Raw genomic sequence first — 22,788 nt, 5'->3', positions numbered from 1 at the left:
TTAGGAACAAGGTCTACATATGCCACTGCAGCTTCCAGGGAAGACATACCAAAGACATTAACCTCAGTGGCTGCTGAGTTTAATAGCCAAACCTTTGAGCTACTCAAACAATTGCTCCTTGAGAAAGGCTGTTATATTTTGCAGCGGGAGTAAAACAGTTGCCTGGAGGACTTCTCCTCTCCTCACTCCTTCTTGTAATATATTTCTTTGATGATTTCTAGTTCTCAAAACAGCCACTTAAGCAATGTAAGTCTACTGATGAGCCCCATGCATAGTAATGTGATTGCAAAGATGAGAAATTGGTTTTATGGAAGGAATAATTTCTGATTTCATGTGAAAATGTAAAATGTTTTTAAGTGAGTGATAACAACTAGGTCAGTGCAATATTATAATCAGTTTGAATTCCAGTTTAAATGAACTTCAAATAGTTGGCATTAAGAGCATATCAGATAATCTGCTCTCAGGCAGTATGAAGCCTCTCTGGTTGCTTAAAATCAGTAAAGATGATAGTGTTAGAGTATAGTATATTCTATATATCTACTTGATATAAAACTGTTTTGATGAATAGCTTATGGGTTTATGCAAATTTAAAAAAAAACACAAGCAAATGAAAAAACCCCACAGACTATTTCTCTACCTTGTTTTACTTGAGAACTTTTTGTTTTGATGCCATACATATTTTAATATTGACACTTATATGTTGCTGACATAACTGAGGTGTGAATTTCTAGGTGTGGAGAAACCACCCATAGATTAAAACTTATCTCACATATCTGTTCTTTTATCAAATTTTCCCTTCAGCAAGAATCATTTCCATGAATATCCTTAAAAGCAAAATTGCACTCAAGTATGTTACAGCCTCCTTCCATTCCTGCTTCTGGCGCCAAATGAATTATGATAATATTACCATAAACCTGTCAGTTTGTTTTTTGAAATGATTTGTCTCTGACTGGCAGTAAATAAAGACTAATCGAGATGAAGATTTTTAATCACCTTTTCATCCTTGACTGGATTATACAATATGTCCATACTAAACTTGATCCTTATCCAGAAAATATTTAATTTATGGAGCAGATATGATTGAATATTGAAACCAGGCCAAATATTGCAGTAATGGCCGGGTAATCCTTTATTTTCTGGTTTGTCAGAACTTCTCTTGAGACTATAAATTCTGCTTAGCTTATTTAATCACTACTCAGTCATCTTTTAGCCATTTAGTAATTTCTATATTATTGTGCTGTGTGTGTATCCAAACATCTACCCTGAACTGTATTGCTTAAACATATTATTGCTAAAATCTGCCTAAACTAAGTAAGTGAGGTGAATTCATATAGTTTTTTATTTCATATAGATTTTTTTTTTTTTTTCATATAGGTGTAAATAATCTTAAGTGTAAATGAATCTAGTGGAAAAACTACTCATCTCCTAACATTTTTTGAAACTTCTAAACTCTTAAGTATAAATATAACTGTACCGAGTTACATTTTAATATAGTCTTTAAATTGTTTGTAAAATTTCCATTGTGTTGAGTGATCAACGTGCAGAAGGACCTTTGAAAATAATGAACCTTAAAGGAGGCTGTGTCGAGGTGGGAGCTGACATTTTCTTCTGCATAACAAGAGATAGGACCGGAGGGAATGGCCTCAAGTTGTGCCAGGGGAGGTTCAGGTTGGATATTAGGAGTAATTTGTTTTCCAAAAGAGTGGTCAGGCACTTGAAAGGGCTGCCGAGAGAGGTGGTGAAATATTGGTAGTAGGAGGGTGTTGGAACTAGATGAACTTGGAGATCTTTTGATGATTGTATGATTCGAATGAGCCTGCTATCACTCTTTTGGAAAAGGTCTGTGGAATATATTGCCTTCAGATTAAAGTGTGAGGTCATCAGATGTGCTCAATTAGATCAGTAGTAATAACTTAGATGTGATGATGTGAAATCACTGCTAATGTTCGTGTTCACTGTGACATATTGTTGTAGCGTTTTGTGTGTTTTTCTGAAAAATAAATAAGAAGTTAACTGTAAGTATATCAGTCTGAATAAATCAAATGGCACACACTGGCAAATAAGGCAAATCAGTAGTTCATTTTAGTTATGTAGTTATTTAGCATCTTATTTCTTACAGGTATTTTTTGGAACTGAAGCACCATCTAGAGCAAGCGATGGCTTTGCTTCTGACATTTTTCTGTATTAAGGAACCTCAGTTAAATCACTGGAACTGTTCATGTGATTACATCAATAGAACTTTTAGAAGCAGAGATTTAGTTAAAAATAATTTGTTAAAAATGAGAAGCTTAAGTCAAAAACACTAAAGGAAAATGGTTGGAAACAATCACTTGCCTTGTAAAATCATCTTCATTTAGGGAGTTTCTCAGGCCCAAGCAAGAGTCACTGACAGATACCACAGTGCTCTTGCTTTGTCCTGTCTTACTCTTCCTATTAAAATAGATTTAGTAAAAAGCCAGAAGAGTGTTTTAGAACATCTTTATCTGAAGTGTCATTTCAGGTCAGATAATAAACCTTCAATTTGGCAGGACAATGTGCAGAACTACTAAGTGGCAGCTCTTCCTGTCAGCATGAGGAACCATTTGTTCTTAGTTTTGTAAACAGCCAGCTATGTGCTTTCTGGTGCTGAATTTTTGTGCCTTTCAACACATCACAATCTGGTAGCGAAAAGAATTATTGTAGAATATATATACTTTTCGGGCAACAAGAAAATTTCCAACTAGGGAACTGCAAAGAGGCATGTTTAGAGATAAAGGCTATTGTGATATGTCTAATTCATTTCAAGCTAGTATTGTGTAAATGTTTTTAACATTATATGGAGAATATGTCTCTAACAACATGCATTTTGAACTAGTGGTTCCAACCTAGTGTACGTCATAAATTCAGTAACAACACCAGTTAGATACTGAGCAGAGGAAGGCAAAAACAATTAGGTCTGAATATTTATCCAAGAGAATATTTTGCTTTCTACCAATTTCTACATGTTAGCATGGGTGGTCAGGCATCTCTGGTAGCTTATTTTCATTATAGTCCTAATAGAAACATTACATTAAGTAACAAAACTTTTGGGTACTGTGGACTTTTTCAGTTCAGTACAAAAGTCAGGTTGTCCATGACCTTTCAAAGATAGAAAAGGCTGACCTTGTAAGAGCACTGGACTGTCTTGGCACCCTTTGATGCAGCCCCCTTTGATCACACGACCTCGTATGAGCTGTATCAGCTGGCTCTGTATGAGAGCTATACTTAAGAATTAACTGTATTTTTATTTCTCTGTTCACATTTTTTCTTTAACTGAGAGCTGATATTTCTCACCTGAAGCCATTTTGTTTCCTTTCAAAATGTGGTGCTGACAAACATTCATGGGCAGTGCCTTCCCATTCTTGGTGCTCACTGCTTAAAAATAAATACACATTGGGTGGAATAAAATATCATATTATTAAGCCAGAGATATCATTAAGAATATAAGGAGTATACATTAAAATATTGTGCCGATCATGTTTTAAACATTACATATTTTATAAATCCATTGTTCATGTTTTTCTGAATGACAGAACACTGATTTTAATGTGAGAAATTGAAATGTATATAATATTATTTAATAAAATGCACCCAACAGTGGTTAATAATGCTTTAAAAAAATAACATTTTATTTGTAATCAGAGTCAGAGTTGCATTTTTCATTGTTCTCTTGTGAATACGTGCCCCAATTTTAGTTGTGCCTGAGAAAACTTTAACTGCTGTAAATGTGACTGAAATATTTTATGCTTATAATTTGTATGCAATTTCTGCTTTTTGGTTATTGATTCATAAATTATGAATGTAAAGTAGCTTCCAGTCTTTTCCTGGTAAAATTTTTTTAGACTATTTTAAGAAATGCAAAGTGCACTGCAATGAATTTTAGGAAGGAATCAACATATTGAGAAAACTACAGTGATAGGGCATTTGCTATAGGCAATGTCAGCTTCAGCATGAACAGTGCTGAATATAGAAATTACTCTGGCTTAATAGGGCCTTAAATGTAACCTGAAAGCCAAAGCTGATACCACCTCCACTGAGGTAGTGAAGATTTAGCAACTTTTTGGTGCAAGTCTTTAGGAAGTGAAATTCTTCAAAAGTATAATTACTTTTATTGTCTTTTAATTAAAGATGCATCTGTTTATTGGGGTAATAATCTTTTTTGTCTTTGTTCTCTGTCTCTTCTCTAGTCGAGTCCTCTTGCCGTGCAGGACATTTTGTGAGGAAGCAAAAGAAGGGTGTGAACCAGTCCTAGGGATGGTAAATGCTTCCTGGCCAGAATTCCTCAAGTGCTCTCAATTCCACAACCAAAGTGAAAATGACACAACTGCAAGGGTATGCTTCTCGCCACACCAAGAAAAAGGAAAGCAATGTATGTTTCTGTTCCTAAATCTAGCACTGTATTCAAGGATTCCTATTCAGTAATATAATATATTTTTTAATTCTGTAGGACTAGCTCTGGGATGAAATTGTTCTTGATTCTCTAATTATGTTAATTCATTTTACCATGATAAAGCCTGGTCATCAGTATGTTATAGTTTTGCCATACAGCTGCTTGGGCTTATTTGTTTTGCATTAGAAATTCTGAGCTGTTCAAGAGAATGAAGTTAGGAGAAAAATAATAGGCCCTTTAAAAATGTTCTGCTGCATATTTCTTTGCTAAGCTCTAGTAATAACAGGTTAGGTATTTGGAACAGGAACTTGATACACAGTCCAAATTTCAAATGTGTCTTCTTTATCCTTGCTGTAAAAATGAGCCCAGAACTGATGAAGATATGAACTTTTCAAAAAGATTTTCAAATAGCAAACATCCAATGGAGGTATCGTGGAAGTCTTTGGAACCCTCTCCACACTGGTGCTGCTCTGTTCTGTCAATCCAAATTAATTTGAGATTAGACCTGACAGCAGAAACCCTGACTTGACTTTTTCTCCTTCACCCCACTGCTGGAGTTTTCTTGCTGGCATCTGAAACGGTGCTGTTGCTATTCATCATCCCATGAACATAAGTGGCAGAGGCTTGTACTGTCCTTCAGCAGATTACAATTTTGTTAACGACTTTTGTGTGATAACAGATTAGAAACAATGCTGTGATGAAAATAGTCCTTCAGTTTTGTTTTTAAAAAAACTGAGAAGTCATGCATGCGAACTATGTTAAAAAATCAATGAGGTTATGCAGTGTGCCTTCATATGAAAAGTTAAGATCTTACAGCCTGGGGTGTATCTCCCTGAACTTTCTGAATACGTGTAATTTGAAATAGCCTGTGGATCAAATTCTTTGTATCTTTTAGGGCATGTTTTTAGGGGTCATGGAGTAAAGGAGACTGTTGTCCAATATCTATCCTCCCCTCCCCTATGGGGACACTTGTAATGGCTGACATGACAAAATACAGGCAGAGAGAGAGTGATTTCTTGAAGGTAGAGTGCTTACTGGAAAAAAATAAATATTATACACACGACTTCTATAAGGTTCCTATTGGCTTCTGAGCAAACTGCAGTAGTGAAAGCCGCTGGGAGGTGTGTTTTGATTATATGAAACAAGTATATGCTAAATATGCTGCAAAATTAGATCTCATGGGCTTCTTCAAAGAGGAAGCATATTTTTTCCCACACATCATCTTCCCTTTTGTGAAATGGGAATAAAATTGTCCTTGTAGCTTGGAGGGATGTTGTAACCATATGTATATTGTTGCCTTTGATATCATACTGATGAACATTTTAGGAGTTAGGAATAAAATCATTTTGTCTTTATGGCAGGTTTCAAATAATAAATAAGAAAAGAGGCTGTAGAGTATATACGTAAGTATGGTAAGGAGTTGTGCAGTGAGCAATGAGAGCACCTAGCAATGATCAGTGAGTGACTAGCATATAGTTAGTTGAGTACACTTGTACTGACCACAGAATGAGATGTAATTCTGAATAGGCAATGGGATACTAGAGACTTGGATTTTATGTATGTGTGGTACACATGCTGAATACAAGTATGATATGACATGGTGTAAATATGCCTGTTGTTTCTTGACAAAGTATCTCTGGCTGAACTTTTGTAAAGACCCAACATAACTAAACAATTGAACTTTTAGATCAAACTGGAAGAGGTTGCTGCTTTATGAAAGTTCTAGAATATCTTCTGACTAAAATTTTAGTTGTACTGTTTTTTAATGCTAGAGAAAAGCATGTTAGGCTGGTGCCTGGTTGATTATCCTTCCATAATATCTCTGATAGAATTTGTATCTCTCTGATAGTAAACTAAATAAATTACAGAAAAGTATATGAGAAACTTGCTGTTTCTCATTAAAGAAAGATTAAGAGACAGTGCTGAAGTGCCCTATCTAGCAGACTAGAGACCCAGGCTGTGTACTGTCAGCTCTGACGTAACATTTCTGATGTGCTTCTTTTTTGACTGGAAAAGGTAGGAACCTGGGTTTCTCCCAGGCTGTTTCTCCTACAGAAATAAATCAATGCTGTATATTTAAAAGCAATTGCTTCTCTGAATGCACCAGAATCAGGCAGCAGGGTTAACTATTCCAGCTCCTTGGCACCTGGTGCTCAGCTCCAGGTGTTCTTCATCTTCTTCACAGGACTTAGTTTCTGGAAATTCCAGGAGCATGTTGTTAACATATGGCTGTTTATATCTCAACTTTGTGATTTCTTTTGGGGACTAATAACTCCAGACTGCATGCAGGGAAAGCCTTCCCTGCCCTCATATCCCTTTTATATGCTTTGTTATGCGAGGTGGTGTAATTCTCTTGAGTGGTTTTAGTATTTTATTGCATTTATAAAAACAAAAACAAAAAAGGTCTGATTGCTATACCTATTTCTTTTAGCACAGCATAATCCAATCCAAAACAGTTTCTTTCTGATTTTTTTTTTCTTTCTGATTATGACTAAATATTGTACATCCTCTGCATTTTTAAAAAGCTATCCTTCAAAAAAACTCTTGAACCTCACATGACTTTTCAGGCTCCATTGGAGTATGGCAGATTTCCTAGTTAGAATCTAGAACATTTATCCTGTGGACAAGTAACAGCTTTCCTGATAAATATTCATTTGCTAGAGTTGGGATTACCTAGTAGATATACACACTTGTTAATCTGTCACTACTGATCTTAATCTATTTTTTTCTTCCAAAGGCACTGTAAATTGAGTGCACTTTGCCACTGTGAAGAAACCTGTAGCATACATACCTGATGTGTCCAAAGAAAAACTGAATATACTGGAAAATCTGATCTGTGTACCGTTATAGTAGTATATAGTGTTTTAAAATGAATGAAATAAAAAGCTGCATTACTGCTGACAGGGTTGCAGCAGATCAGATGGCAAGATAAGATGCTGTGAAAATTAAATCCAGCTCTTTGGATTTCAGGTAGACATTAATAGATATTTAAGATAGATAGTAGAACTGGTTTCGTAGTTCAAATATGTAGTGAGTGAGTGAAGAGCAAGCATCATCAGGCATTCATTCTACAAGTCCAGTAATGCATACTTGAGGGCAAAAAAATCTCAGAGACATTCCTAGGGCCTACTATGCATATCCCTATTCACAGAGATATTTCAGCTCTGCTTTCCCTTCTTTCAACTGTCACTGTGTTTTTCTGTTATTTTTTATGCTTTGACCAGCCAACACAGCTGGTGGTGTTAAAACTGCAGAGAGAAAAGCGGAGTGGCTTGAATGAGAAGTAAAGGAACACAATGATCTTGCAGTAACGTGCAGCTCTCAGGAAAGCCCTGAAATTGTGTTCTAATGAATCTAGATTGCAAAATGCTTTCAGAAGCACAGAGAGTATGAATCTTTCAATTCTTCATACAGTGAAATTTTGTAAGCAGCAGTACAGAACTGTTAGGCAATGTTCATTCTTCATTACACTGAAGAGATATTAAGAAATTTTTTTGTTGTTCTGTTAAAAAGTGATGCCCAAGAGGCCCAAAATGTGCTTCATAGCTATGAGATTTTTAATAGATAATACTATTGAAGCCATATAAAAGGCATAATGTGTTAAAATTTAACTGCAGGATGTAAATGTCACTGCATTATGTTATATATTATTTACATTTCAGTTCTGAAGGACACAAATAAAAATGTATAATAAAACAAGCCAAGGCTTCCCTTCTTAAAAAAAAAAAACAAAACAACCATAAATAGCTACAGGTTGTGGCAAACAGTAATTTTTTGCATAACATTTTTTTAAAAACAAATTTAGTTTTGTTTTACAAGGCTTTGTCTCTTCACAGATTTTCTTTGCAATGTTTCAAGTAGTGAAATTTAAATATACTAAAACATATTTTCTTAATATAATTTTTATTGCAATTTCTACCATGATCACAATTTCTTTTTTGAGTGAACGCCATGGATTTTAATTGTAACTCACATTTAGTGGAAGCAGTGAATATTTTTTCTTTCTTTATGATAGTTTCTTAAATTATATTGCTTTTTTGCTTTTTCTGGTTAGTTTTTTTTTGTGTGTTTTGAACAATGTGAAAAAGTGCCTTTACATGGTGTATTTTGTAGGTACTCTAATAATTCCTACGTACTACAAATGCATATCTCTTCCTGCCAGCAGTTAAAGTTTTTATTTGTATAAGGAGAGGAATAAATAGTACTGAAAAGGAATGAATAAACAAAACTGTGAACTCAGTAAAATTATAAGTAACCCATGGAATTATAAATAACATTCAAAAACTTTTTTTTTTTTTTTTTTTTTTTTTTTTTAGGACAATTTTTTGTGAACTTTTGCATGCTGGTTATTGCAGTAGTTTTTCAGTTGGATTAAGTCTTTTAATTAAGTTTTTCTGATTGCTGATAGCTGAAATAATCTCCCTCTTTGGCAAAAATACATGAGTTAATTATTGTACATGTCAATGAATGTCCTGCAACGTTCAAGGGCATGAAAGGGCTAAATGCATGCATAATTGGAGTAAGCTCTTTCAGCCATTTGAAGATGACAACTCAGGAGCTGTTAGCTTGTTTTGATTTGGATAGGAAACATTTAATTGGAACACCACACTGAGAATGCTAGCAGTAGTCATTTACTGTTCATGCCTATCATTTTAAGGTGCTGTAAAATACAAATAGTTAATAGATTTATTGACAAAACTAGGATGAGCTGTTGATTCCCTCATGAACAGAGAGGCCTTGCAGAGAGATCTTGGCAAATTGGAGGACTGAGAAATCACCAACCTCATGAATTTTAATGTGGTAAGTGCTAGATTCTACACATGGGTTGGAGCAACGCTGTATGTGCAGGCAGGAGTAAGAGAGAATGCAGAGCAACCCTGCAGAAAGGCATCTGGTATTTTAAATATCAGTCAGCAGCTAAAAAGGCCAGCTGTATCCTGGGATGCATCAGGCCCAGCATTGCTAGCCTGTCAAGAGAAGGGATTGTTGCTCTCTGCACTGTGCCAGAGGGCGGTTGGCAATGAAACAGGCTTCCCAGTTCATGGTACCAATCTGTCAGAGTTCAAGAACAATTTGGACAACACTCTCAGATATAGAGTTGGGATTTTGGGGTATTCCTGTGTGGAGTTGGACTCAGCTATTCTTGCTGAGTCCCTTCCAATTCTGGGTATACTATGGTTCTGTGTACTCACTGAATGCAGTGAAAAAAAGACGGGGATTGTCTGTGTATCTGTAACACTGATACCGATCAGCTGCAAGACAAGAAAGAATTCTATAGTTTTTTTGAGAAAGACAACTTTTTTTTTTTTTTTTTTTTTTTTTTTTTCATTATTGTGATTGTTTTTCATGTGAGAAAGCATTCACAGCTGAAGGATATATTTCCCCAAGCACTCATTCTTTGTTTCTGTTGATTTAACATTTTATATCTTTCAAGTTTATTTTTTCTCCTATTATGCCTGCCTTCTTACTCTTTGCCTGCTTCAGATCCAGATTTGTCTCTCCCATGTGGCCTTTTTAGGCCACTTCATTTTATAGGGCAAGAAGATCTCTTGTATTCTTCCACCACAGAGGGGAAGGAGTTGTCAGCTTTCCTAACTCTGTAATCACAATTCTAGTATCAAAACTTTCTACAGCTGACAGCTACATGATGAACTGTGCCACAGGGTACATAGAATGTAGGAAGCAGGTGATGAAAATCCAGAGGCAAGCGAATACAGGGATTTCTCTATGTCCTGCTGTGCTACGGTGACTCTAAGAATGACTATATTGAATCGGATTGAAAGTCTGTCTGGTTTGTAATGCTGTCTTCAAAATCTGCTTTAAGACTACACGTTCAGAGAAGAATAGAATAAGGAAATTACTTTTCCAAAATCCTCTTGCGTTTACCATCTGTTTGAGATTCAAGGACTTGACAGTAATTTTTGACCCACTGTAAATTTTTTTATTGCTTCATAAATCTACGTGCATTTTAGCATCCGTTGTGTTCTGTTGCAAAGCGTTACAACATATCTACATTAAATGAAAAGTACTACTAATTGCTTATTTTTAGGCAATTTTGTTTGATACCTCCTAGTTCTTTGATAGTATTAGACAGTCAACATTGTTTCCTCTTGAAAAACAAACACAGACACCGCACTTTTCATGGTCACTTTCATAGACATACAGTACTTAACTACAACTATGCCTTTAAATGCAGGCAAATAATGCATTTGCTTCAGTTTGTGCTTTTTGCAGCTTTCCATGGACCTGCCTACATAGTCCTCTATAGCTGGCATTCCAGTAAGCTAGCTGAGAACTACAGCGCATAAATGATCTTGGTGCCTCATAGACATTTGTAATACTACGGTAGATGAAGGTAAAATAGAGCACTTTTTTTTTTTTTTTTTTTTTTTTTTTGTTTAGTTTTTTTTTAGTTTTGTCACTGGTGATTTTTAATCAGGTATTTTGGAAGCTTTTCCAAACTATAAATCTTCTTTGCAAAGGTCTGAAGCAAACACCTGCAAATTGTTTCTTTGTTAGCAGGGAATGCTTCCATTTCTGTTCATCTAATATCACCTCTTCTTCAGGAGAGTTGCTTGTTTTGCTGTATATGACAGGGATTCTATCTTTTCTATTAAAATCTGATATTTGGTGATATGATAAAGTTGTTAGTCTTTTGGAAACCTCTTTCTGCACAAGCTTAGTAGAAAGCAGAAGTTAATGTAATTGGAGAATTGGAGCCATCATTCACAGTGTGTATGCTCTTCTTGCCCTGAGCACTATCCACGTATCCAGTCTGTCTTCTAGAAGACAGCATGAGGTGAGATGAACTTTTCTTACAATTCCCTCTGTTTGCTACTGAGAGCTAAAGCTTAGAGAAGAACAGCTATGATTATGATTTCATTCTTCCCCTTGTTTTCCTAAAATGTACCCAAGATAAGCATGGAGATGTTCGCATTAGAAAGTGTCTTAAGAGGCTTCTTAAGAAATTGAGAAGTGGATTGTAATGGAAATCAGAATAGATAGAAGCAAAATAGGTTAGGGAAATATTAGGGAGGGAGAATGAGACTGATTCATAAACTCATGGAAACACTTCTTTTCACAATTCAGAAATGAATTTGTGACTCCAGACTCTGTTCTTCCAGTCTCTAAGAAAAATGGATTGATATCGTTGCTGTTTGTTACTTTTGTTCTCCTAGGTAATACAGGCACTTTCACGCAAAACATTACTATTGCTGTCGCTTTATAAATAAAGAACAGTACAGGTGGGTAGAGATCAATAAACAAATCAGGATGGTTCCTCTGACAGTTCTTTTTGATCCATGTCATACTTATGCTATTTTCTTCTTTGCGCATACAGGAAATTGTATAAAGTCCAAGTTCAGAAGAATGTAATGTGTCACAGTCAATTAAAGTAGAGTTTTCAACATTAAATAGTCTTTCTTGCATGATGAATTACAACTTTTTGTTTATGTGATCTTCTTTTTCATAGATGGTGAACTGATATCACTGTCTGTGAGATAAACACTAGTCTGTAGGGAATTAAAGCCCATATTGAGAAAGGCTGTTGTTTCTCCTATAGTGCTTTCTAATCACAGAAATCAGAAGGGGCATGGTATAAGGCAGAGAACTGGAGGAACAAAAAAATCAAATTACAATAAAGAAAATGTAATATTATCATACAGAATGAGATTCTCTCTATTTTTTTTTTTTTTTTTCAGAGACCATGTGTCTCTTACTTATTTTGAACACACCTTCCCGTGAAGTTAGAAACCTTTAAAATAAAACTCATAGGTAGCTTTCACTTCAAGAACCACGGTTCCATTGCACAAATGGAAAATAGTATATTTATTGCATAATCATGGTCAAGTGAAGAGTTCACATGGAAGGGTAATAGGAAAAAAAATTAAATTAATCGAGTAAGTTTTTGTTACAAACAAGGATTTGTGTCAGTAGACAAAAGATTGCTGTCTTCCTTGAGGATGATAAAATAATATTTCAGGCTTAGAAAAACATGTTAAAACTCTGCAAAGGCATCTCTTGTTGGATACCCTAAGCTCTAGGGTTGTGGTTTTGATGGTTTTTTGTTATTGTTTTTGTTTTTTTCTCTATAGGTATCTCAATTCTCTATATATTCAGTAGCAGTGATGGTTTTCTTCTAGTGTTCTGAGAGATATAAGAGTATTAGAAGAATCCTTCCCCTATAGAAAGTGTCTGTGCCATGACACTGTTAAGTCTTTTTACCTGGTAATGTTTTGCCTGAACAAGTAGACTGGAAAGATCAAGTTGTTGTTAACAGTAATCAGATATTTGATCCAATGCATCTGTTTAATGGAAAGTTCTTGTTTAATCCTAAAGTCAGTATTAGAAGAATTGCTCTGTAGAGGTGCTTTTAGAGGTAAAGGTTGATCGAATCTCACTGATAAACTCAATCTAGATGCCTGTTTTTTAAATAAAATATAGATGAAAGTGCCAGCTTGAAATCCCTTGATTTGTTGCCTAAGTGTATAAATTAAAATATCATTTTCTGAATATCTTTAATTTCTGCTTATTTCATTAGCACATATGTAAAATCTAACATATATTCATTCTTTGCTCATTTCCAGCACTATGTGGAGGAGAGGAGAGTTTCCTGTGTGCCAGTGGAATCTGCATTCCAGGGAAACTGCAGTGTAATGGCTACAATGACTGTGATGACTGGAGTGATGAAGTCCATTGCAGTAAGTTTGTTTTTGGTCTTCAGAGTTCTGCTGAAGTACCAAATGTACTCAGAGAAGCCTAAAAACTAAAGCAGTCTGTTGCAACAGAATAAGAGCTTTGCACAGTATTTGCTTATATTGACGTTTGGACTTTCTCAGTTGACACTGAGAAAGCCACTCTTGCTGCAGAATGCTTTAGATCTGTTAAAATTTATGACTGGAAACACATTTCATTAGCAGTCTAGAACTGCTGCTTCTGAAAGGAGCCATGTGGAAAGCATAAATATTTTGGGGGCAATTTATTTAAATGAGTTGGTAGCATGCAGTTCTAGTAGTGAACTGAAAACTGCTAGGTGCGTCTTGCTCCTAGTTCTTGCATTCATCTTGTAGCAGAAGCAGTACCATCTGTTTAGAAAGTTCTCTTGGCCTCAATACTGGATGTGGTTTATTTAAATAAATCTCAGTATAATGTGAAGTAGAGGAGAAAAAAGGATGTACATGCTTAATACTTAGTTCATTCTCTGTAGCAGTTTATGAAGTAGCAATTTTGTGTGTGTTGACAAGAACATCCTAGGACTACTATCACCTTTAGAAAAGCTGAGCAAATTTACAGTTTGAAAACAATGAAAATAGAAATGCAGAAAGGAAAATGTGGAACATAGGACTATGATGCCACAAAATAGTGCTGTGCATTCACACCTTGAAAACTATCAGAAATGGGACTGAATTTCTGTGCAGTTTAGATTTCCCTCAGAGGATTTGTTTTGATTAGTGATGTAAGGAGCCTGAGCATTCCAAGACTACAGAAGCCATCTTTAAGAAAGTTGATAGTAGATTTTATCTGTAAGACTTCAAGGAATTAATGGTGGCTACAATTTCTTCCAGGTCTCAATATGAATAAGGTAGAGCTTGCTTTTTGCTTAATAGCCTACTTGACTGGAGTTTAATGTATTTTCTACTGTTTCAAAAGTATTTATTTTTGTCAGTGTCAAGCTCTCAAGTTCCACTAGAAATAGGAAAAAAAATTTAGTAATACAAGTATAAAACATTATATGCGCTGAAAAATCAGGAGTTATAGAAGTCATGAGTTATTCAAAAATACCTTTAAAAGAAAGCTTATCTGTAAATGACACCGAGTTTATAGGCAGATGTATGTATTTTATTAGATCACCTGGTTGGAGACAAATTTTGTCAAATAATTTTCAGTTACATGGCAGAAACAGTGGCCTTGATGTTGGGTCTTTCATTCAAGATTTGTTTCCAATCAACTCAGGAATCATTTTTTTTTAGCCAGTTCTGTTCTGTGCTCTTTTGCCCTTGAGCAGTTTCTCTACCACAGTACAGCCCCAATCGTGTGTTTACTCCCCACCCTTTCCTGCACTGTTTCAGTCTCTGATATATTTCAGAAGGCTGAAGCTTGCTGGTATAATTGGATACATTAAAATGTTTTAGATTTTAGAAAAGATATATCTTATAAGAAATTTTATAAAAAAAAATCTTGAAAAATGAACACGCTTTAAAATCTGAATTGAAATATTCTTCTTTGGATTTTGATTTAAACATAGTATTTGTGACCTAAGGATACCATCCATTACATTTCCTGATATGAGAATGTGCTGCAAAATAATTCTAGTAAGATTCTGAACTTCACATATTATAACATGTATAACAGACTGATATAAATGGTTGACCTGTAACTTTGTTTGAAAATAAAATTAATCAAATTGTTATTATTATTTTTTTTCTTTAGGAAATTAGCTTTGAATACTTAGTGGGAAGACCTTTTAGTTAAGGAAGGCAGTATTTATCCTCAAAAACCTGATTTCATTCACTTGCAGCCATTTTCATTGATTATCTCACCTCCAGCAGGTGTACAAGCGGTCAGGACAGTATCTCTTGTGTTTAATGAAAGAATGAAACCCCCTAGCTTTTGAGTGATCATGATGCCTTGGTTTCTTCTTGATTGTCAAAGATGATTGTTTACACATGTGCCGCTGCATGCCGTTGAATAGAGTGCTTTATTGAATTAAGTTTTTATTTACTCCTAGAGGTGACAGAATTTGTATGTTGGAATCTATTCCTTTTCTTTAAAATAAACATAATAAATTGTAATAGAAATGTATTTTTAAAATGGAAGATTCCTAAAGCTGTATTTGAGTATGTTTAATTGTCAGAAGGACATATGATCCAATAGTAACTCGTGAAGATATGTGTGAACAGAGATGTAAGGGTTGCTGAATGCAAAAAAATTTGACCTGTCTTTAAAATATACTTGACTTTTGTGGAATATGGAATGCAAATTTGTATTTAAGTTTATGAAAACTGGGCTTGTCTCATCATTACCAAAATTTAAGTTGAGCTGATTATAGATGAAAAGTGCAGACCACTCATTTTATTCTCGTAAAAGTAAGTGTGATTGCCAATACCCCGATGGAAATATATGTAAAGAGCATAAGATTTTCATATTCACTTATTCCTAGTGCCATTTATTTCCTTGAAAGGAAATCTGTATTCTTATTTTATTTTTTTTTTTTAATTTTTACCCTGCATGAGTACCCTAAGTGCTGCCATGTTCTAAATGTCACTGCTGCAGCTACAGAGGTTATGAACGTAAACATGACCGGGTGCATGGATGAAAATTAAACAGTGAAATTATCCAGCAAAGCATCATAGAAAAAACAGCTTTGTTTCATTTGCAGAAAGAGGAACAGAAGGACAGAAACTGCCAGAGTTATGAACTGATCAATAAGGATAAATGTTTCCAGAGTACTTCATGCTGTTGCAGATTCAAAACAAGTAGTGTTTAGAATTTTACTCTCAGCTGGCTATTGTTCTGCTTACATGAAACTGGAACTTACATATTTTCATTTAGTTTTGTTTTTTTGGTATTTATTGGTTCATGCCTTTTATTTTTTTAAAAGCTAAACTATTGACTAGAACACTCACGGCCTTGCCATAGTATTCTATTTTATGTCCTGCGGCACTGTCTTCTGCACTGTGCTATAAATTCTATTTGGACTTTCTAAGATGATGTGAAACCAGTAGAAAGCATGAATACTTCTGTGGCAGAAGGGCAAGAAATTATGCTTGTTCAAGTTCTAAAGTTCAAGTTGGTAAAGCCTCGAGAAACCTAGCAACTAGAGCACTCAGTCAGGATGTGGAAGATCTGGCATACATTGATGTGGAGGGTTCAAAACCCCACTGCACACCTTCTGGGTGAGTGTCATTGTGTGTAATATACTGTCAGTGTGTAATATACTGAGAAGGACATAGTTCTTTCAAAACCAGATCACTGTGCAATCCTGAATGCAGGAGCCCCACACCAAGAGGAAATAAATGGTAGCCTGACTATGTTGATTAGTGGTTGAGCATCACAGCTGAGGTGTGAGATGCATGCTCCGATACCTGCCCTCTGAGCAATTTTTTTATGCAGTGCAGGAAAGATCTTGTGTAAAAATGTCCATGTGTCAAGTAAGAAAAGGCATAAAGAAGCTACACAGTGGCATAGCTTCAACTGGTAGGAGAGTTAATCTTCCCAGATATTCTGTATCCTAACCTTCACCCTGGAAAATCCAGATGTGAAGGAAAAGCTTACAGGAGGACAATGAAACTAGGCCACCCACTTTGCAGCTGTGTGTAATCAAAAGTTATTTTAGTTATAAGGATCAGACACCACCAACTCTACTTTCTTTTCTCCACTCTTTCTTAACTAGATCCCACTTATTTCTTTCTTTCTTTTTTTTTTTTTTTAATAAATAAATAAATAAATAAACTATAATGAAAAGCAAAGAAATGAATGTTATTTATATGAAAATGGACTATTTTGTTTGACTCACTTATCTTTGACTCACAATAATATGTCTGGGCATGATTGGTAATATGAAAAAACAAATTTTTTATGTGATTAGGAAAAGCTTTACTTAAAAACCAAGCTCTTCAATAACTTGTGTCAGGTTTGTGCTCAAGCCAAATGACGAAAATGGTGTATAAGAGGTAAGTGTGAATTAACATATTTCTTCATAAGGTTGTTGGCTGTGAATTCCAAAATGGTTGAACAATGTTTCATTCTTGAACGTGTGGTGATGGTGAGATTTTGGGTATAATTTTAAATAATTTTCATTCTGGAAACAATATACACTCTGATTTCCTCCCACCTTGAATATTCACATTCTTAACTTATTAGTCATTAATTCCTAACAGTACATTTATTACTGGAAGAGGCATTCTACAATGCCATCAAATCATCTGTGCCTTGAAATATTGTCATGACCATCTTGGTCAACAAGATTGAAATGACATCCAGTTTTCTCCCATCTCTCTGATTCCTTCCTTTCTTACCAAGATGTAATCTGCAACCAGAACGAAATGTTCCAGTTCCTTCGTATCTTTCATAATTCATTTCCTTCAACAGCTTGAAAACATTTTGAGTACTCTCTTTACTGTCTTACGAAATTTTTCCCAGATGACTGCCTTGTGTTTACTGGTTTGTGGAAGATGAAAGAAGAGCAAGAGAAACATAATACACTTTTTATGGTACAGAAACTTGTATTGACCATACAGACAGAAAACTATTGGTAGAAACTAAAGTAAATATGTAAAAAAATGCATATGATTTTTCTTTTTCTTCTGCATTAGATTCTAATAAACTAGTAAACTGTTACACAATGCAGACCTGTAAATAACAAGGTAACTCTGTCTAGTCTTGTTTAAATCAATAAATTCCACTGTTTATGTTTTATAAGAAACCCTTCCATGATCATGTTAACATTTTACAAAACTTTGTTTTACAGACTGCAGTGATGATTTATTTCATTGTAACACAGGAAAATGCCTCAATTATACCTTCGTTTGTGATGGATATGATGATTGTGGAGACCTTAGCGATGAGCAGAACTGTGGTAAATGAAATATTTATAATTTCTCTCTCTCTCTCTCTCTCTCTCTCTCTCTTTTTTTTTTTTTTTTAAATTATTTTATTTTAAATATAGCAATATCAATAATAGAAGAGTAGGATACTCTTTTGCTACTGTTTTAGAGCAAAGTAAGAACAGTTTTCTTATCTCCTGTTACTCCCCTTTAGATATTGAAAGGCTGCTATCACATCACTTTGGAGCCTCCTCTTGTCCAGGCTGAACAGCCCCAACTCTTTTAGCCTGCCCTTGTAGGAGAGGTGTTCCATCCCTTAGAGCATTTTTGCAGCCCTCCTCTAGGTATATTCCAGCAGGTCTATATCTCTCCTGTACTGAGGACTACACATCTAAATGCAAGATCGTTGAGTCCAAATCTTGGCTCTGGAGAGGACCACCCCAAATTCAAACCGCATGTCTGAGAACATTGTCTAAATGCATCTTGAACTCTGGCAGGCTTGGTGACATGACCACTGCCTGGGGGAGCCTGTTCCAGTGCCCGACCACCCTCTTAGTGAAGAAACATTTCTTAATCCTTAACCTCCCTTGACACAGCTCCATGCTGTTCCCTCAGGTCCTGCCACTGTCTCCAGAGGGCAATTATCAATACCTGCTCTTCCATCCTACTCATGAGGAAGCTGTAGGCTGCCATGAGACCTCTCCTCACTCTCGTCTCCTGTGTCCAGATAATTTATAAAAACTTTAAATGGAGCTCTGGCACATCCCACTATTAACTGCTTTCCAGCCAGATGCAAACTCATTTAGTATGAAACTTCCAGCCTAATCTGTCAGCCAATTGTTCATCCACTGAACTGTGTACTTGTCTAGCTGTTTGCTGGACAATTTGTCCAGAAGGATACTGTCAGAGACAGTATTGAAAGCCTTACTGAAATAAAAAAAAAAAAAAAAAAAAAAAAAAAAAGATTATATCTGATGGATTCCCTGGGTCAAATAAGTGAGTAATCTTGTCACAAAAGAAAATTATGTTATTTAAGCAAGACTTTTCCCTGGTGAACCTGTATTAAAGATGACCAATGACTGCATTGAGCCACATCCACCATTATGCTTGGATGAATCTCATTCTGGCCCATAAACTTAATGTGCATTCAACTGGAACAGAAAATCTTGCACAAGTTCAGCTATGAATTTACCACGGCTGAGGGAATGGTTCTCCATCTCAGGGGTCACAGGGTCCATCAGTGGTGTTGAAATCAGAGGTGAAAAAGGCTCTGCTTTATGTTTGCCCCTATTTGTGAAGTGTCAAACCTCATAAAGTAATGGACAAATGTCACCTTTGATAATCTTTTTGCTCTTAACATACTTAAAAAAAAATCTCTTCTTTTTGTCCCCTACAATACTGTTTGGTTTCAATTCTAAGTGAGCTTTGGCTGCATGAATTTTGTCTCTACAATGGCAAACAACAAATCTGTATTCTCCTGTTCCCTGACATTGCTTCCAATGCCCGTACACTTTCCTTTTCTGACTGAGTTCTAAAAGGTCCTTGCTCAGCCAAGCAGGCTTTCTACCCTGCTTACTTGATTTCTGAAATGCTGTAATTGCCTTTTTCTATGCTTTTAGAGATGGCTCTTTGAATGTGACCTTTGATTATGGACCTTAGTATGTCAAAAGCAGATTCCCAGGGAACCTTACCAAGCAGTTCTTTGAGAAGCCTGAAGTTTTCTCTTTCCACACCCAGTGTTGAAGTTTTGCTAGCAATTTTTTTAGTCACCAAAGATTTGAAACTCCACTGTTTCATGAAGACCCTTTTTTGTTTACAAACTACAAATCCACAAGGGCATCTTTCCTAGTTGGTTCCCTTAGTATGTGTACCCAGAATTGATCTATAGTGTGCCAGTATTTTCAGTTAAAGTCTTGGAAGCTGAATTCACTCATAAGGACAAAGGCAGCTGATCTAGAGATATCCTTCAATTTCTTATAGGATAATTAATCGATTTTGTCATCCTGACTGGGTTGTCCATAGTAGACTCCCAGTACAACATCCACTTTGCTTTTTCTTCCCTCCTTAATCCTTGTCCAGAGACTCTCAACAGTGTCATCAGTGATGACAAGTATCATACAGCCTAACCCTCCCATTGCATACTATGCCAAACTCTGCTTCTCTTGCCCTTCCTATCCCTTCTTAAAAGCCTATCACAGCTGTCCATCACAGCACACCAGTTGTAGGACTCTATCCTCCAAGTCTTCCTTATGCCACTAACGTTGTATCTCTGGGGCTGAGAGAAAACTTCTTGCTTACTCCTCATGTTGCCTGCAGTGTGGAAACATTTCCAATGTGCTAAAATGTACCCATGTTCAGCATGTTGTGGAGCAGAATGAAATACCTCATTAGGATACAATCTCTCAAATCCTCCTCTGAGAAACGTGTATCCAAGCAGACGCCAGCAGTACTGGTACTTTGTAACCATTTCCTGACAAAAAATACCCAAATACTTGCCAGTGACACCAGCCTTAGAGTCAGGTATTGATGTGTTGCGTCTGCTTGTTTTTTCCCCCAATATCATTCTCTGCAACTGGAAGGATTAAAGGAAAGCACTGCCTTTGTGTGTACCTCATCCCAAATCCCTGAAGGTTCTGAAGTCTCTTTTACTTATTAAAGATGTTATGGTTGCCTTCTTGCTAACTTGGCTGAATTTGACTGAGACTAAAGTAAAACATAAGAGGGTACACACTAGTGATGCCAGAGGTTTCAGAGTTGAACTGTTCTTACACAGGCTTCATTGTGAATTCGCAAATTTTGACAATACAGTTGTACTTCTTTTGAATTCTGTTTTGAATTGACTTTGTAAATTCTGCCTCAATATATTTGTCATTCTGCCTATGTTTATTTTCATAGGGGAAAAATGTTTTGCCATAAGAAAGAATAATTTTCATATGTAGATATTTGAAAACTCTGAAAACTTTTTTTTCTTTTCCTAGCATTGTACCTGACAAAAAATGTTAACTTTAAAAAAAATTCTTTAAAAGTTGAAATATTATTTTTATATGTTTTTTTTTTTCTTTTACTTTTCTAGGAAAAACACAGAGAATTCTGAAACTAAAAATCAGAATGCATTTTTTATTTGAGTTTTCTTTTATATTTCTTCTCCCAGTTAAAAATACTCAAGGACTTTTCATTACCATCAGTTGTCACTGGTTGTTTTGTGTTTTCTTCCTTAAATCTGCTTTGATAAAAGACTTTAGTAATTATTAATCTGACTCCTACCATTTCTTAGTTGAGATACAATTTAAGTTCTAAATTTTTGTACAGTCTATAAAAAAGATTGAAGGGCCACATGACAGGCATAACTGTGTCTGTATTTCCTATCTGTTCTGGTGTGAAGTCAACCAGAGTGGCTCAGCTTGCTGAAGAGGACTCTATAAATGAACCTAGCTGATTTGGCCATGAGTTGGAGATACTACATTAATCACAAGCTAGAACAACAGTTGCTGGATTTAATTGGTACAAATTCTTTTCACTGCAAACTTGTCCATGTTTACAAGGCATTTTGAACATACTATATTATTTAATATACTTTAAGTGTACAGCCAAGTGTTGACTGTAATCCTTAAATATTACCATACGAGAACTTTATGAACAATTCTTTAAGTAAGTCCCCATGCTATTCTGTGGTCAAGGAAGAACTTACCCTGCCTGTGCTCCAAGCTTTGTAAAAAAGCTTGTGATCCAGGCTAGCATGGTAACATTACTAAAATATATACTAATAGAGCCAGAGCTGTGGCTCCCTTTGGGTTCAGAGTGGAGGCAGTTTCTTTTGCTTATACTGCACATTGTGAACATTTTCTCCTTAAACTGCTGGATTTTTACAACTATATCTTCACTGGCTGAAATGTCTAAGATGTCTATGTGGTAAATGCTTTACTCTTCATACTTAGAATAATTGTGACACCAAAGCTAAAATGCAGGTATAATTCTGGTTGTATGCAAAAACAGAGCAGTTTCTGATTAAGTGCCAAATAACTCAGTTAAAAAAAAAGTTAGTTTTTTAAAAATTTCTACTGAAAAAATAAATGTAGGGAATAATTTTCTCTGATGGCAAACTTTTGCATGCAATGGTAAATCAGAAGATCTTTAAATCAATGTAACAGATCTTAGAATTTTGTTTATTTGCATATGGAAACAACTGAGAGAGATGTGGTTTCTCTCAGGATGGACCTGAGAGGAAGAATGAATGCATCACTATCTGACTAGAATTTAGTAAGTAGAATTCAGAACATACTTAACCATTGTCTGCAAAAATGAAAAATAAATACCTGAAGGAATATTAAACTTTCATTGTAATTTACTTGTATAATGGCATAGCTTGTATGCATAGAACAATTGTTCACTAACAGAAATTATGCATATGGTATTTTATTCTCCAGTTATGGTTTGTTTGTTTTGGTTTTGATTTTTACTTCATTTATTTACTTATTTGTTTTTAGATTGTAATCCAATGACTGATCATCAGTGTGGAGATGGAAGATGTATAACAGCTGACTGGGTATGTGATGGTGACCATGACTGTATAGACAAATCAGATGAAATCAATTGCTGTAAGTTCTCTTTAATGTCTAAATGAGTTTTTTCTTTCTGTAAGAATCAAAATAAATTTTAAGATGAGAAGTACTCCTACGTGCTGCTTGTATGGCAAAAACACAAGCTTGTATGATTCCACAGTTTTGCAATTAGCTGATGATTTTTCTGGTTGCAGCAAATCAAATGTTTGTTAGTAATGTTGAGAAGTACCAGCACTGCCCTGTTTCAGATTTTTTGTCAGATGCAGATTAGTCCTTA

General features: G+C 35.4%; 1 protein-coding gene across 6 annotated transcripts in view; it reads left to right on the top strand.

Moving 5' to 3' along the window:
* The window catches only part of CORIN (corin, serine peptidase), a 117,224-nt gene that overhangs the window by 51,559 nt on the left and 42,877 nt on the right, over nt 1-22,788 (top strand). For all 6 annotated transcript variants that reach the window (XM_072334880.1, XM_072334879.1, XM_072334881.1 and 3 more), the window contains 4 exons: nt 4,206-4,387; nt 12,994-13,107; nt 17,877-17,984; nt 22,437-22,547. In XM_072334880.1, the coding sequence (XP_072190981.1) occupies nt 4,206-4,387; nt 12,994-13,107; nt 17,877-17,984; nt 22,437-22,547 (515 nt within the window). The remainder of the gene's footprint in view (nt 1-4,205; nt 4,388-12,993; nt 13,108-17,876; nt 17,985-22,436; nt 22,548-22,788) is intronic.

Source organism: Excalfactoria chinensis, chromosome 4, assembly GCF_039878825.1.
Source record: "Excalfactoria chinensis isolate bCotChi1 chromosome 4, bCotChi1.hap2, whole genome shotgun sequence".
Classification (NCBI taxonomy): Eukaryota; Metazoa; Chordata; class Aves; order Galliformes; family Phasianidae; genus Excalfactoria; species Excalfactoria chinensis.
Note: the sequence above shows the minus strand (reverse complement) of the source record. Positions and strands in the feature narration are given on the sequence as shown.